At 43.8% G+C, this 17,416-nt stretch overlaps 1 protein-coding gene across 4 annotated transcripts in view; it reads left to right on the top strand.

The window, feature by feature from the left end:
- AMOT (angiomotin) overlaps positions 1-16,657 on the top strand; it is a 62,863-nt gene extending 46,206 nt beyond the window's left edge. For all 4 annotated transcript variants that reach the window (XM_082680798.1, XM_082680796.1, XM_082680797.1 and 1 more), the window contains 6 exons: positions 591-740; positions 1,474-1,664; positions 9,109-9,231; positions 10,235-10,467; positions 11,602-12,294; positions 12,644-16,657. In XM_082680798.1, the coding sequence (XP_082536924.1) occupies positions 591-740; positions 1,474-1,664; positions 9,109-9,231; positions 10,235-10,467; positions 11,602-12,294; positions 12,644-12,741 (1,488 nt within the window). In that variant the 3' untranslated portion in view covers positions 12,742-16,657. The remainder of the gene's footprint in view (positions 1-590; positions 741-1,473; positions 1,665-9,108; positions 9,232-10,234; positions 10,468-11,601; positions 12,295-12,643) is intronic.
- The last annotated feature ends 759 nt before the right edge of the window (positions 16,658-17,416 follow it).

Below are 17,416 nucleotides of genomic sequence, written 5' to 3'. Positions count from 1 at the left end.
GTGATGATTACATTGAGTAATTACCAGGACTGTAGAGTTCAGAAAGACAATTCTGGCCTCCCTCTACGTGCAGCAGTTGACCACCCTTTTTCTCTCACTTGGAGAGGAGACAGCTATATAAAGTGGGTAGGCTTCCTTTCCATTCCGAATTAAACTCTTCTCCCTGGAGAGCCCCCCTTTTATTTTTTTAGCATTCCCCTACTATAATGACCAAAGTAAGATATACCCTCTCCCAGAATATTACAGTTTATAGAGTGAAGAAGAGCAGAGGTGAGGACATCCATAAATGGGAATCTTAAGAGCTTGCCATCTAAGACAGACTCTACTGATAGAAATAGACTTGGGGAAAACATAGAGATGGGGAAGGAGGGAGAGATGAAAAAGGAGCTCGTAATTCCTATCCCTTGAGACATTATCTGTATGGTAAATACAAGGCAGCCCGATACTCATGAAGGACCTTCTTGCCATTCATGCTTTTCTGGAGCTGGACAGGAAGAGATCTAAACACAAGGCTGGATTTGGGGGCTGTATAACTGACCCTGTTGTTCTCTTTCCTTCTATCTTGTAATTCTCCCAACCTGGATTTTCAGCTGAAAAAGAAGCAAGTGTACGTAGATAAGGTGGAAAAGATGCAGCAAGCTCTCGTACAGCTCCAGGCAGCGTGTGAAAAACGAGAGCAGCTGGAGCACCGTCTCCGGACACGACTGGAGAGAGAACTGGAATCCCTCCGAATCCAGCAGGTATAGAGAACGTCAAGAAAATGAGATTGCTCCTCATTGCTTATTTGTCAGATAGTGTCTGACATGAGAATCCAAAAACACACTCTTACTCATCTTCAGGTTTTTTGCCCCAACTGATCTTACTCCAGGGCGCCTCCCAATTGTAAAGATGAAGTTGGCTTCCTTAGCTTCCTATCGCAGCAAAATCCTTAACGCCTATTATCTTGCACTTTTTGTTTTCATATGAACCCCAGAAACGGTAGGCCCTATAAGAAGTGAAGATACTATACAGATAGACTCCTGGACATTTTAGGATTGGAAATGGTCTTTAGAATCATTTGGCCATATATCTCCTCATTTTTAGATGAGAGAAAATCAAGACCCAGGAAAGGTGGCATGACTCCCTTAAGGTCATACAACAAGTTTAGGGGCAAGGCAGAGACCAAATCCTAGATTTTTAATTTCCGTTTCTACAGAGAACCATGCTGGCCGGCAGGGCTAGTGATTTTTAAACCATTGATCCACTTTCTGAGCAGCACGACCATTTGACACGGCAGGCTCCTTTCGTGATCGAGAGTCTCGTACTCAAGCCCGAGGTAGAAAGTCCTATGAATTCCCCTTGCTTCTGAATCGGAATCCAAACTGAAGTGGCTTGGGCAGTAATCCTTTCCAAAAATGAGGGCTCTTCAAATGGGACTCAGCCACTGTGGTCCTAACTCATTAACATCTGGGGTCTCGGCATCTCCTCCCACAGCGCCAGGGCAACTCTCAGCCCACCAATGTTTCAGAATACAATGCCGCTGCACTGATGGAGCTCCTTCGTGAGAAGGAGGAGAGGATCCTGGCCCTGGAAGCTGACATGACTAAGTGGGAGCAGAAGTATTTAGAGGAGAATGTGATGAGACATTTTGCTCTGGACGCTGCGGCCACCGTAGCTGCTCAGAGGTAAGTAGCTGGCTGGTAGAGCCCCTGAATGAAGGGCAGGGGTGGTGTGGAGAACAGAAAAGTGACTGATGAATAGACTTTCCAGTGTTTTTTTGCCCATAATGTTGTTTCTTTTTTCTCAGTTTCTGTTTAAGTGTGTGGTTTTTGTTTTTTTTCAATCTGGTTATGCAGAGACTGAACAACTGTGGGGCAGAGGGTCCAGGATTTGTAAATTAAAGTTACTGACGAACTTACTGGAATCATAGTTCAGCTTTCTTCAGGAGCCAGAACACTTGCAGATGGGATCAACTGAACGTCCACACACCTCCTTCCCCAAAGCCTCAGGTTCTTTCAGCCACATGTGTAGGTTTCTTTGTTTAGCCCCAGGACTGGAATGAAAGCTTCTCCAGAGAAATGCCACTCAGAAACTAAATGTCAGTCAGGAGTGGCTACTGCCATTTGATAGCTCTGGCTTGTCCAAGGTATGCCAAAGACTGTGCTGAACATGAATCCATCCCTGCCCTTTGAGAAGGTCTATATTTGAAGCCCACATTCTCTGTGCCTCCAAGTTCATCACATGTAAGCAGTCACATTCCATTTGGTAAGGGAGAGAAAGTGGCAGGAGGCGTTTTCATTTTTTGCCCTTTATGTGTTCCCCTTTTCTCATTATAAACATGTATTATTGCTCTTTGGAGGACACAGTGCTCTTATCCAGTTTGTCTCGCTGCTGTTTGTAATCATCAGTTGGGAAAGAAACAAAAGCTAAATTCAAATCAGGAGATGATGTGGATTGTTGGAGATACAGACAGGGCCATGGTCTGGAGTTGGGTCTCTAAAGCAGGCTATAGCATATTGCACCCAGATAGGTCTCTATCCAGAAAGTTATTAAAAACCATGGCGTTGTTTTTAGCATTCTCCTAAATGTGGTGAGCCGGCAGAGCCTGGCAGCACTTGCCAGACTTTGGGTTGGAATATGTGTGTGGAGGAGGCAGTGGATACATTTATTTTCGAGTCCTTCTCATCCCAAATCAGAGGAAGGTCAATGCTTAAAAGCTGGACTGGTGGTTTGTAAACCTATTCCCAATTCTTCAGGAAGACATCTTACGTTTCTCTAACATGCTCTGTCTGTCTCCAGATACCCCCTATAAACCTTAAACAGATTGAAATTGCCTGTGCCTTGATTTTGAGGTCCTCATGGGCTTAAGCTTACCTGTCTTTTTTTTTTTTTTTCTGAGAACGGTGTGCTCAGTCCATGCCAGTGTAGTAATAGAGTGCAGAGAAGCCCCAGCTGGGCTGGAAGATGGTTGATAAGTTTGTAGGCAGCTTAGAAGCAGAATGAAGTGTAATTTTAGCTGTTGGTTCCCAAGAAAACACCTGTGCCCAGTGCTTGTTCAGAGGTTATTCAGGAAACCCTAACACTGACAAAGAGGTGCAGGGCATTTTTGTCATCTTTGAGCAGAAACTTAGAAAGATACAGCTCATGAAAGTGTGCGGTGTAAGAAAATGTTGGAAAGCCAGGGTTCTTGGTGCTGGGAAGTTCACTGTTGAAACTGACTTCAGAATAGACTCCAAGTCAAAATGCAGGAAAGCTAGGAGGTTGTCATTTGGGGGCCTTGTATAAAGAAACTACCCCTTTCCTTCCTCCCTGGAAAGTTTTGAATATTGGGAGAATCCCCTTTCAGATGGATTTCTTTCCAGAATCTGTTGGCTCCCATAAAATAGATTTAATTTAAATTGAATTCCTTTAAATCACCAGGTAGAAAGTTTCCATGCAATCACTGTTTTCAGTAAATGCTTATCATTTAATATGGTAAAAAGCAGTCAGTTCCCACCTAATAGGAACACTTTGTAATAGTTTCCCGGACAAACATTCCATATCTGGACTGTGTACCTTTTGATGCCTATTAATACAACCCACAGAAGAGACTGAGAGATTGTATTTGAATTCCTGTAAAATGAGAGAATTGGACTAGGTGATTGTTCCAGACCCTTCTATTGCTAAGATTATACTATTTTTCCAAAGATTTGCTTCTTATGCTCTGCCACGGAGATTAGTTTCCTTCTCCTCCTTTCTTTCTTTCTTTATGAGATTTCAAATTTGGAAAGTAACATTCAGAAAACTTTGTTTCAGAACCTGTGGGCTCTTCTGCCTTCCCTTCCAACATCTCTTCTTGCCATTTCTTTTCTGTCCAGTGATTTCACTTTCCCTCCTCCCAACCCTAAATGTACTGACCAAGGTTCTGTTCTTCACCCCTTTCTGTAGTAAAGGCTTTATATTCTATTTTCTTCCAAAATAATTTTTAAGTGCCTAGGATATTGGCTGCAGATGGAAAGTGCTCAACATATGTTTGAGTAATGAAGGAAGGAAAAAAAGGAGAAAAAAGAAAGAGGGCAAAAGGAAGAAGTAACAGAAGAAAGGAAATGCTTTCTAACTCTATACAACTTAAATCCTTAAATCTAGTGCCACATTGTACCAGCCTGCTCAGTTTCTGTGTATTCTGCTTATTATTCTGAGATATTAAGTATCTCAAACTTAATATATTTGTAAAATAATAGCTCATACATAAATAATAAGTTGTGCAATTAGGAAATGTTGCTGGGGTCATACAATGGTAGTTGTAGAAATTTTTCAATTGAAGTACTATTCACATCTTTAAAAACCACTTATTTTAAGTGTCTGGTTTGGTGAATGTTGGTAATTATATATAACAATGTAGCCACCACTACCGTCAAGATAGAGGACACATTCTAAAGTGCCCTTATGCCCCTTTAACTTGATCCCCTCCTCCCATGCCTGACCCCAGACAACATCTGTTGTCATTGTAATTTTGCCTTTTCTAGAACGTCATATAAAAAGAGCCATATAATATGTACTTTTTCTGTTTGATTTCTTTCACTCAGCATGATTACTTTGAGCTTGCTCTAAGTTAATGCATATATCAATAGGTTATTCCTTTTTATTGCTGAGTAGTGCTCCATAGCATGGATGTACCACAGTTTATGCATTCACTTGATGATGGACATTCGGATTGTTTCCAGTGTTTGGCCACTGTGAATAATAAAATATAGATTTTTAATATAGGAATAGACATCTGTCTTTTCTCAGGTGAGAAGACATATTGGGTTATCTGTTTTATACCCATTCCGGCATTTTGATTCTGTGAAGCATCTCTTGTCAAAGGGAAAGCTGTCAATGCAAGAAATCACACGTAGTGTTTACTATATAAGATACGCTTCTAAGCGCTTTACAGTTATTGCTTATCTTCACAATAATTCTTTGAGAGAAGTACTGGTGTCCATTCTACAGATGAGGAAACTGAGGCACAGACAAATTAAAGAATTCCCCTAAGATCACACAGCTACTAAGAGGCAGAAGAACCAGGACTTAAATCTACATTTTTGACACCTTGAGTGCTATATATACTCTGCTGCCTCCCAGATAGGATGATTTCAAAGATGGTGAAATAGGGAGTATTACCTGTTCAAGAGTTACTATTTGAGGCTTATTATTTAGTTTCTTAGACTATTATAAATAATCACAAAACATGGCCTATATTATAACTTCATATTATTGTGTTCCTAGAGTATTCCTCTCCAGATGCTTAATGTAGATGAGGGAAATTACTACCAAGTAGGAGTTCATCTCAGAAGAACTGATTTGGCAGTGCAGATCTTTAGTTTCAGCTCACAAATGGTGATTTATTTCCGAATAGCAGCAAAAAGATAAAAAGATAACACACCCGATCAACCAGTAATTTATTTCTTTGCATTTACTGAATCAGGTTGTTACCTTTCTCTGAATGTGCAGTGTTTCACTTTTATTTGGGACAAAGTAAATCTGGGAAAGAAGGAAGTAAAGAAAGGGAAAGCAGAAGGTAGAAACTGGTCACACACGTGACGCATGTCTACCTAGTCTTGCGTTGTGGAGGCCTTTCTCAGGTTCCGTCCCCTGCTTTCTTCTCATTCTACCTTCTGTCTTAGTTATCTTGTTCTCTACTATAGCTTCAAATAGTAACTCTGACATCTCTAAGATTAAAGTTAGAATTTTCAACAACTTGTTGGATGGATATTGTCATATGGCTATCCATAAGACACTTTAAGTCCACTGTAACTAAAATCAAAACCCATTATAGGGCTTCCCTGGTGGCGCAGTGGTTGAGAGTCCGCCTGCCGATGCAGGGGACACAGGTTCGTGCCCCGGTCCGGGAAGATCCCACATGCCGTAGAGCGGCTGGGCCCGTGAGCCATGGCCGCTGAGCCTGCGTGTCCGGAGCCTGTGCTCCACAGTGGGAGAGGCCACAACAGTGAGAGGCCCGCGTACCGCAAAAAAAAAAAAAAAAAAAAAAACCATTATAGGCATTTTCCAAAAAGAAAGAAAGTTCTCCTTGGTTTCCTATCACAGAAAACGAGCAGTATGCCATCTTTTCTAGTCATTTGAATTAGAAACAACAAAGTCCTCATTCATTCTTCCCTCTCCCTAACACCCACATTTAAATAGTCTCCAAGTTCTAGCAGTTCTGCGTCCTGTAGCCTGTTTCCATTTCCCTTGCCACTTCGCCGGGTCCTGTTTTCAATATCTCTTGCTGGGATTATAACCTTTCTGACTGGTCTGCCCGATTCCAGTATTATGGCCCCTCTAATCCCTCCATTACATTTCAGCAGAGATAATGCTGTCTTCCTGAACCACAGCTTGGATCATTTCATTCCCTTTGAAAAGCTCTAATAAGCTTCACTGCCTATTGGAATAAAGTCCAAACTCATTTCTGTAATAGTTGATTATTTACTTTTTTCCCCTCCCCTTGCAAGTTCCCTACAGTCGGGGACTAGTCTTATCCATGTCCATCCACTCTCCAGCCTCCCAGGAACTTCAAACACACTGCTCCACTCATGGTTGAGTTCCCATTTTAAATAAACAAAAGGGTGCTACCGATAGGAAAAAGATGGACTTGAAGTTTAAAAGGCCGCTAGATGTTTTAATTAGGAGGTCATGGGTGACATTCTAGAAAGCAGTGTAAGTAATGTGACGGGGATAACTTCATCAGAGGAAGGAGAGAGAAGATGACTGGAGGAATAGTTGCCAGAAACCATTTACTTAAGAATTTGAGGTGCAGGATAGTAATTCAGGGATAATGCGGTTTGGGGTCTGTAGGTTGTCATTTCAAGCCCAGCATCTCTCTACTGATGTGCTTAAGGGTAGGCTCAGAGTACTGGAAGTTAGCAGGCCAAGTTACTCCCTCAAATGCTGTGCCTGCTTGCTTTTGCTTAAGCCATTGCTCAGTAGCCCCAGTCTTCTAGAAGGAAGATTGATGTTGAAGGCCGTCCTGGCAGCTCTGTAGGAATTCACTAAGTGCCCCACATTTTCAGGCTCCATTCCTGAGGAGTTCACAGTGTCCATATCAATTAGCTGGCAGGCCTCTGTGTCCCCAGAATGGTCTTTTATGCAATGAAAGTGGCTCCCCCAGGGACAAACCGTACGCTCAAGTCCCCAGTGTCCGTAGACACTGTGCACTTTTAAAAGAGGCCTGCCTCTGAAGCCTCTGCCATCACATTGGAACTCTGCACTGCGGGGATCGCCTCCAGGATCATACCAAGAGCTGGAATTCATTCAACTCATACTCTCTTGTATGTTATTCTCTTTCTACCTACACTTTTCTCCCTTAATAATAACTTGTTGAGTGTTTTTACTGTGCCTGGCACTGCATGTTTTACATGCACACTTTCATTTCATCCCCCCCAAAATCCCATGAGATATAAGTATAATTATTATCTCAATTTTGCAAACAAGGAGCCTGAGGCTTAGAGCAGTTAACCCAATTCCTGAGCTCATAGAGTTTGTTAGTGGCAGAGGACTAGGGAAAGTGGGACTTGACCCTGGCATGGCCTATAGTCAGGGCCTGTGCTCTCAACACTACACAATGCTGCTTCCTCTTGGGTACTTTGGAACACAGGGGCCATTCCCAGTAGGACTACAAGCCAGTGAACTGCACTAGAGCAAGTGTAGAATTCCAAGATACTAAAATATTTTGAATTTAGCAAATGATGAAAGCCACTGGGGTCCTTTCCCTTCTTGTTCTCCAGTTATTTCACCATTCAAATGAATTGTTTCCACCTTGCATATAAGGTGAAGCATTTTGGGGAACAGTAGTTTTGCAGAAGCTCACCAAAATTCCCCAACTTTAATACCAACTTTCTGCCTCTTCATTTCCCTGCTCCTTCACAGCCATCTGCACTGGTCACAATCTCTATGCTAACAGGACATAACCAGCTGCCAGCAGAAGAGATGCCTGGAGTTCTCCCACAGATCCTCATTCTCAGAGGAAGTATAATGCAGCAGTGCCAGTTCATTGTTTCCTCAGCCTATAGTCTGGTTTTCTTTAAGACCAATATAATTACATCAACATTCTTCCTAAACTCGTTTTCTTTCCCTCCAAGTTACTCAAATGCGATCCAGTTTTCTTTCTTCCCTTCCCTCTTTACTCTACCACTAGTTCTAAATGAACTAAAGAAAGATGCATGACGTCACTTATCAGGAGGGTATAGGATTCCCATTATGTGTTTGACTTGTGCTGTTTAAACATCAGCCTTGCCCATGGGTTACATCCTTTCCCCTCCTCTCCTCTCCTCTCCTTTCCTCACTTCTCTTCTCTTCTCTCTCTCTCTCTCTCTCTCTCTCTCTCTCTCTCTCTCTCTCTCACACACACACACACACACACACACTCTTCTCCTTATTAATTACCCCTTGAGTTAATGACCTGAGACACTTTCAGATGGAACATGATGGTCCCTCATGCAGTTGGGACTCTGGCAAGAGATTAGTCACTTAGTTGGGGGAGACTCATTGATTTGGCACTTGAATGTTTCAGATATAGCTTAGATAGGAATCAAGGGGCACGGACTCAAAGGCCCTGCTTCTCACTCAGCTCCCATGCCCTACCTGAACTTGGCTATTGACATGTCTAGAGTTCATTTCTAGCAAACACTCAGGTGGAGTTACTGCTGTTGAATGTAGCAATAGCTCTTTGGTACTTTCTCTGACTTCCTTCAAAGTCTAGCCTTTTCCCCTTCATGACTGTCATGAGAATAAAGTGGGCATATCTCATATGTAATATAAATAATCATATAAAGTGGAAATATGAATATCTTCCTATTGCCTGGTCATGATCTACAAACTTGAAGGGACTTTCTGCCAGAGGTTTTGGGAGGGTGTCTCTCTAGTTCTGAAGGCAAGCCTGTGCACTTCTCATAGAATTCATCACTGACTTTTGCACTTATGTCTGTCAATAACCTCTTCTAGCTCTGAAAGCTGAACCTTCCCATCTTGGAGATTCTTATCAGTAAGTCACCCGGAAACCGACCTTTCCTAATAAGTTTGATTTCAGTGTAGGGCCTTCCAGCCTAAGGCTTTTGACTTAGGACAGAGATTTTGTTGCCCTCCCGTCATTATCACTGCCATTTTCCTTCCCAGGGACACAACAGTCATCAGCCACTCTCCTAACACCAGCTATGACACAGCTCTAGAAGCTCGCATCCAGAAGGAGGAAGAAGAAATCTTGATGGCCAACAAGCGTTGCCTTGACATGGAGGGCAGGTAAAATGTTGATCTGGACTCTGGTGGATCTGAGAAGTTGATATGGAGACCAGATAGGTCAGTAGGGAAGGGCAAGCATCTTCATTCACAACAGGGGGACCTGATAATGCAGCCTCCCCCAACCCCTGCACCCCTGCCAGCCTGTTATTTAGGATTTGAGATGCAATGACCTTTACCTTGATCATTCCCACTAACTCTGGAATTCCAAGTAACACTGCTTTTCCCATTGTCCTTGGTAAATTGCTTCCATATGCCCTCTGCCAGAACTGAATTGTTGGTATTTGCACTCTGAGGTATTCTTTCTAGCATTGCACCTCAACTCTGTGGTACAGCAGAGTGCTCGGTAAAAGAACATCCACTCAGGGCTTCCCTGGTGGCGCAGTGGATGGGAATCCGCCTGCCGATGCAGGGGACACGGGTTCGTGCCCCGGGTCCGGGAAGATCCCACATGCCGCGGAGCGGCTGGGCCCGTGAGCCATGGCCGCTGAGCCTGTGCGTCCGGAGCCTGTGCTCCGCAACGGGAGAGGCCACAGCGGTGAGGGGCCTGTGTACCACAAAAAAAAAAAAAAAAAGAACATCCACTCAAACTCGGAGATAGGGCATCTGATGTCTCTTACAAGCGCGTGATCATTTACTTATTAGCCGAAGTAGCCCATTCTTAGAAGTTCTCATCTTCTCACTGACTGACTCATCATTTCCATTGACTCAGATTCTTCACTAAGGTACCCACTACATCAGTTTACTCTCTCATATACAGCCCTTCTTTTCACAGATACTTTTCTTTGGCTTCCTAAGGTTTAACTGACAACTCCTGGATGTTCCTCTGTGCCCATATGGGTGTGCATTAAAAATTGTTGCACACTGTCTCTTGTCTTACAACTCAGAAATAAGTAGACCACCCCCTAGTCAAAAATATAACGGAAGCTCAAGTCCATGCAGGAAGTGAGACCAGAACCTGGAGGTGGCAACAGTGTTTTATATGTTCTTTGTCTTTGGCTCCTAGGATTAAGACCCTCCATGCCCAGATTATTGAGAAGGATGCCATGATCAAGGTACTCCAGCAGCGTTCCCGGAAGGAGCCAAGTAAGACAGAGCAGCTGTCATCCATGCGGCCAGCAAAGTCTCTGATGTCCATTTCCAATGCTGGATCAGGCTTGCTCTCCCATTCTTCCACCCTGACTGGCACCCCCATCATGGAAGAGAAGCGGGATGACAAGAGCTGGAAGGGGAGCCTAGGTAATGACAGTAAATAAGGAAGATTAAAGTGACACGTTTAAAGAGAGCCCTGACTTGGATATGTGCCCACGTGGCAATGAGAAGGAGTAATAGTCCCACTTCTAGAGAGGAAGATATACCTGGTTGGGTTTTGTCCTCCTGAGAGGCTGACTGCATATTTAGCAGACACCATGAAGTCTCACTGAGAGAACACTGGTTGAAGCCACAGCCCTAGACGATAAGAATCCTGAGTTCTGTTTGGGTGGGAAAGAAGATAACTTCAATTTCCTCTTAAAACTTCTCAGCTTTGGCCTTGGCCATGCGGAACCTTTTGTCTTTGTCCAAAGCCCATGTGGCTTTCGTGTCATTGAAAATTTCAAAATTCCAGCTTTTTCTGTGTTCTTTCCTCCCATATAATAGGAGGACGCAGAGTTCTAGTTAAGCTAAATGGAGCTGGGTGGCAGGTTTTTGTTACCAGAATATTCTGAGATGAGAACAGAATGTACTTTTTCATTCCATTCCTGTCCATTCCTTCCCCTCTAATCAAAACCCCAGAAGCATTGTGGATACCACGAGGCACATTTTTGGAGGCTGAGGAAACAAGCTATGTATATTTTAATTTGAGCTCTCTTTGTTGCTTCTAATACCTTTCTTGGTCCTCTGACACTTGCAGTGTCCTTTGCTTAGAGTAGGTATTTGGGGGACCATGGTCATGGTTAGAACCTTAGATCACACAATTACTATCACACTCCTCTGCGACCACAGACTTCTTTCCCTGATCCTTTCCAGCTGTTTGGTAATGGCTGGTGTTGGTTATAAGTGGAACCAAGTAGAAGCATTCTGACAGCTCGTTGGAAATCAATCACCATTGGAAAAATAAATCAGAACAGATACCCAGGACACTTAAAGGTTTAATACGTTTCGCTGGGGGATTAAAGAATGAGAACCAGAAGGGATCTGCCAAGTCTGAAAGAAGCTTTTAGCCACGGTGGGAGGTGCCTGACAAACTGATTCCTGGGTTCACTGGAGGCAAAAGTAGAGAATTTGGGACCATTCCTATTCCTCCTGAACCTCCTGCAAGGAAGAAGAGGTAATCGGATGTCTATATTGGAATAGCCTGTAGTTTTCTAAGCTCTTTCCCTCTTTCCTTTGTAGGTATCCTCCTGGGTGGAGACTACCGTGCCGAGTCTGTCCCTTCCACCCCCTCGCCTGTGCCGCCCTCGACTCCCCTACTGTCAGCTCACTCCAAGACAGGCAGCCGGGACTGCAGCACGCAAACAGAACGGGGAACGGAACCCAACAAAACCGCAGCTGTCGCTCCCATCTCTGTTCCTGCTCCAGTTGCTGCTGCCGCCACTGCTGCCGCCATCACTGCCACCGCTGCCACCAACACCACCACCATGGTAGCTGCTGCTCCAGTGGCTGTCGCTGCTGCCGCTCCAGCCGCCGCCACCGCCGCCGCCCCGTCTCCAGCAACTGCTGCTGCTGCTCTCGCTGCTGCTGTTTCTCCAGCTGCTGCTGCTGCTCAGATTCCAGCTGCTGCCTCTGCTGTTGCTGCTGCTGTTGTTGCTCCTGCTGCTGCTGCTGCTGTTCAGCTTGCTCCAGCTGCTCCGGCTCCGGTTCCAGCTCCGGCTCCAACTCCAGTTCCGGCTTCAGCAGCGGCTCAGGCTTCTGCTCCAGCTCAGACTCAGGCACCAACTCCAGCTCCGGCTGCAGCTGCTCCTCCAGCTCCAGCTCCAGCTCCAGCTCCAGCTTTGGCTCAGGCTGAGGCTCCTGCAAGTCCAGCTGCCGGTTCTGGACCACGTCGTTTGTCTATACCAAGTTTGAGCTGCAATCCAGATAAGACAGGTAGTAATTCTCTGGATCAGGTAGCCCTGGGTTCCGCCCTCAGTGACAGATCGGGTGGTTGGCCCGCTGTTTAGGCACAGCCGGTCATATGGGCAGGGCTTTTCAAGTTCTAAAGCGGATTAATCAGAGGAGATAGGGGCAGAGAGTCTGTAAATGACTTCTCCAGGATAGAACGGGGATGAGTCAAGGTCATTTTCCCAGTAAAAGTAAATGCTCAGGTGAACAACAGGGGGAGTGTAGTGGGCCAATGTCACTTTGCCTGAGGCTTAATGGGGGCTCTAAAGCCCCTTCTAAAATTTGAGTTTTCACCTTGTCCCTAAGTGTTTTCTAACCCCTTATTTCCATTTAGATGGCCCTGTTTTCCACTCCAATACTCTGGAAAGAAAAGCTCCCATTCAGATCCTGGGACAAGAGCCTGATGCAGAGATGGTGGAATATCTCATCTAAATGGCCTAATCAAGAGCTGCAGTTTATCAGCAAGAATGCTTTTAATCATTTTTCCCTTTTGTTTGTTCTTATTTTGAGGGTGAGGACAAGGGTTGGGTGGGGGGATGTTTTTTAAAGGGACTTTTTATTGAAACAACATAGTACTTAGGTAATACCATATGAACTCCAGTCTGTTCTGGTACACTTAGAGAGTACCTCTAAAGACAGATCAATGAGAATGTGCTCTAAAGTTTATTGTTGGGATTTATACAAATTCTGGGACTGTTAATAGCTGGATATACATCAGTGTTTTCAATGTGCTGAAATTTGTTTAGCATTTCCATATTCTGGATCATTCTTTAATCGAAGAGCACAGTATGTTTGGAAGACAGTGTGTAACATGTAGTTCAGAAGTCGAAGCCAGAGAGGATTTGGGTGTGTGCTGTTTTGTATAGTTTCCATCTAGGCAGCATCCAGAAAGAGCTCTCGCCTCAGGCACATGAAAGGGAATAGTTTTAAGAGCTATGTAAACTGGAGAAAAGGTAGGGAGTATTGGGGTGTGGAAGGGTGCTGGAGCTAATTTTCCCTCCCAATTTCCCAGCTACCCTGGGCCAGGAGATTGTGTTTATCTTTATTTCAGTGGTGCTTTGGAAGTGGATTCTTTTGGTTCCCTCGTGGAGGTTCATACATTCATATATATACTGTGGAGTAATTTATGCATTTGGATAATTAATATATTGCTTTCAGATGCTAGGAGAGTAAATTAGCTGAGTGATGTACAACTTCTTCTCTCTTAGGGAGTTAGACCATCCGAGGCCTTGATGGAGAGTTAGTTGCATGAGGCGCTGTATGCAGACTTGTGTGGTCTGTGTGTAGCCAGGAACATAGCTCGCTTGCCTTTCCCGAGACCAACCTGCTTAGTGTTTATTTCTTCTCCAGCACAAATTCACTGGCTGTGTCACCAGTCTCAAATTGCCAATCATTTGCAAAATGAGGAAGCGTTTTCGTTGACAGGTTGAATGCTTTGAATTTCTGGTGACTACTTTGAAATAACTCGTGTTGTTTTCCCAAATTCTTAGCATACGTCTTAAAAGGCATATATGACTATCACCTCCAAGGGAATAGCATCAGAAGCCCAAAGTACTATGCTGCAGTCAGGGGAGAGGGAGGCTGCAGCAGTATCCTCAGCTACCTCTTCTCACTGCCAGTGACTCCATCTTGGAATACCTTTGGAGAGCAGCAGGAAACGCACATGTGGGCAGGGACCAAAGAGGCCGTGGCTCCAAGCTTTGCCTTAGGTCTGCCTCCAGGGACACAGAAGGGCTGCCTGTTGCCACAGGTCTCTGCCCTGTGTCGCCTCTCTGCCCTTCATTAAGGTGATAAATCCATAGACAATGTCATTAAGATCAGTTTTCAGGGGTATTGGGGGGGGTGAGGGGAGTGGGGGTATTAGGTAAGGGTGAGGGGGTAGAGGTTTGGGGATATGTTAGTTAGAAACCAAATTCATAGAAGAGTAGGCCTGATATATTACATTGTGAGGCATAGTGGCTGGAAGGAACTTTAGCAATATAGCCATACCCCCTCATTTTAGTAATGAGGAATCTGAGACCTGGAGAGGTTAAGTGACTTTTTCAAGATCACACAACACAGCTTTCTACTCTGCCGATTACCATGCTTAATTTGGGAAACGCTTATATACAAAAAGCCCCACTTTAAGAAAAGACACTGACACGGTCCAGGGCACATGCATTTTGGAAAATGTCCCTGGCTTGAGTAATTTGTCCAAGGTTTTGAATTCCTATCTTGCCTCTCCTGCAGTGCCTTTTGCAAGGTTTTCCCTTTCCTGATCCTTATTTCAACACTGAGCCACATGAAACATCCCCCTAAGAAATCAACCTCACTTTTCTTGCTATGGGATTGGCTATCTCGGATCATCTTACAGGGTTCCTCTGCGAGTATAGGAATGGTATATTTAACAATGTTTTTCTGGTCATTCCTAAAGGGAATTATTTTGTATGTGGTGAGGGAGAGACAGGAGGGAAGGTGATGTGATTTTTCAGCCAGTCTTGACATTTTCAAAGATGAAGTGATCATCCTACACGAGTCCTCAGTCATCAAGTGAATCCCAAATAGAAATTAAAAGTGCAGTTGTGTTAATACTCATACTACCCTATAGTCACAGGGGAAAAAAATCCTTCAAATAGTAGAAGCAACAAGTAGCAAACTTCAGGACTGCTACTTTCTATTCAAATAAATAAAAAATAAATAAAAAGAAACCTTTCATCTACTCCTTTCATGGTTATGACACATTGCCAGAATTTTTGCTAGCTCTGGGAGCCGTCATTTTAATCACATTCTGTAAGGTGACAAATGTCATACATTCCACACTGTGGGGCAGCCATCTCTTTAGACTCATATATTTTGGGGAAAGGAGGAACTTCTTGGCCAACTACTATTTTGAACTTTCCACAACTTCTCTGCCCCCTCACACCAGAGGCAGTTCCTTTTGGCTCAATTTTTTATCACAGGTAATTTGCTAAAATAATATGGAACATCTAAGAGGTGGAAGAAGTCCATGTCAGTGTATTATGTTTACGAGGAAGATAGATCCAGCCTTTTCAGAAAATCTCTAATAGGTGTCATTTAAAAACTTCAGGTTTATGGGAGAAATCTCAAGTTAGCCACCTTTTCATGATTGTGTGGATGTAATAACATTTGGGGGATCTTTCTGGACTCCCATCTATCTATGCATTTTACTGGCACCTCAGGACAGGAGGGTGACCTTGTTGTCTTAACTTGTACTGCCTGGTGGTCTCTGGGGACCTTCTAAGTCAGTTGTACACCAATGTCCCATGTACAGAAAAACTTCATTAGAACAAACTTTACTTGATATAAAATTCCTATTAACAATTTTTTTATTAAATAAAACTAGCTTGAGCTGTCTTTTAAGATCATGTATCTTGATTGCTGTTTTAATGAAGGATTTATTCTCAGTGCTGCTTTTGAGCTTCAGGATGACAGGATAGCAGGAACCTGAAATATCTACCGTCATCTGCCATAGGAAACACACCGAGAGCCCCGTCGTGCATTCTTTTTCTTGTCACACAGTTGGGTTGGGGACACCAATTGGAAAATGGAACAAACTGATTGTGCAGACTACTTTTTTTTTTTTTTTTTTTTTTGCGGTACGCGGGCCTCTCACTGTTAACGGCCTCTCCCGTTGCGGAGCACAGGCTCCGGACGCGCAGGCTCAGCGGCCATGGCTCACGGGCCCAGCCGCTCCGCGGCATGTGGGATCTTCCCAGACCGGGGCACGAACCCGCGTCCCCTGCATTCGCAGGCGGACTGTCAACCACTGCGCCACCAGGGAAGCCCCAGACTACTTTTTATGAAGAGCCTAAACATAATGCGGCAGCTTCAAGTGTATACATATGCACTAACCTTTATGAATGATATTCTCATGTCTGTTAGCCATACCATCTCCTGTTATCTCAATTGCTCATTCACATATGGAATGTGTTACTTAAAATGTGTGCATTCTTACTGAACATGTTTTCAAAGGAAGGCATCAGCTATGGGCTAATTGCCACCAATTTTAGCCCGCCATGATCCTTGGAAATATAGCGTCCAAGTACCATCCATCATCAGTTGGACAAGTGTTGGGAGTTTGTTTATTTTTTTCCGGTAGCAACGATGGAGCCATCAAACCTCCTTCTGGCCTCCCTTGTGATTGATGGCATGTGTTTGTAAAATGGATAGCTGGGGTTGGCAGATGGCTAGACAGGGATCACCTTTGGTTTAAAATGTATGTGGCCCCATAATGATTGAGACCCCATTCTGTAATTGACTGAGCTAGTTCCAATAAAGTGAAGCAGGTTTGAATCCACTTTGTGCCTATCTTTTCACTGACAATAAACTTAGCTATTTTAAAATGCAATACTGTGTGGAAAATGCTTTGGTGTTTACCCAACAGAGGCTTTATTTACGCTGTGTCAGTGATTACTTTCAATTCAGTATGCAGTGAAATGGCCTTTCAAGGGCAGCATGTGGCAGAATTTGCATTTGCTTAAAGTATGGAATGTGATTATAAAGTATTAAGACAACACCACCACGGGCCACATGGTCTAATCAGTTCCTTTATATACTCGCGAAGCATATATTAAAAGCTTTGCATCTTTTTATCTCCTGGTTCCAAGGGATAAAATGATGGCCACCCAAAGCAGAGAATTCATCCTTTGGTTAGCATTTTGGAAGGCCCCTTGATGTTCCTTTTGTACCCTTGTTCTTATGCCAATTCATCAGTTTTGGTTGAGGGAGCTTGTTATTAAAAGCAAATCAAAACCACAAACAAGTTGGCTCTTTTCACTGAAAATGTTAAAGCTGCCTTTACACTGCCCTCTCTGTGCCTCCTGTTTACCACTGAGTCCCAGCCTGACCCGGGAAGATAAGATCCCCACAGGCTTTGAAATGACACTTTTCACAGTGAAATTGGGCTTGATGGGTGTTGCAGAATGGATAGGGAGAGGGTATAGAATTCATTCCGTTCTAAATTTGATTTTTTTTACTAAATTGGGCTAAATTCCCTCCATATTTATGATGAGTGCTTTGAAAACTGTACGTGTGAAAGCCCACTCCTGTTTTTCAGGACAAAGAAGACAGCATTAAGTTAACCACACCTTCTTACAAAGCTTTGTGA

This window comes from Grampus griseus (genome assembly GCF_964374135.1).
Source record: "Grampus griseus genome assembly, chromosome: X".
Taxonomy (NCBI): domain Eukaryota; kingdom Metazoa; phylum Chordata; class Mammalia; order Artiodactyla; family Delphinidae; genus Grampus; species Grampus griseus.
The sequence above is the reverse complement of the archived record's forward strand: the minus strand, read 5'-3'. Positions and strand labels throughout refer to the sequence as shown.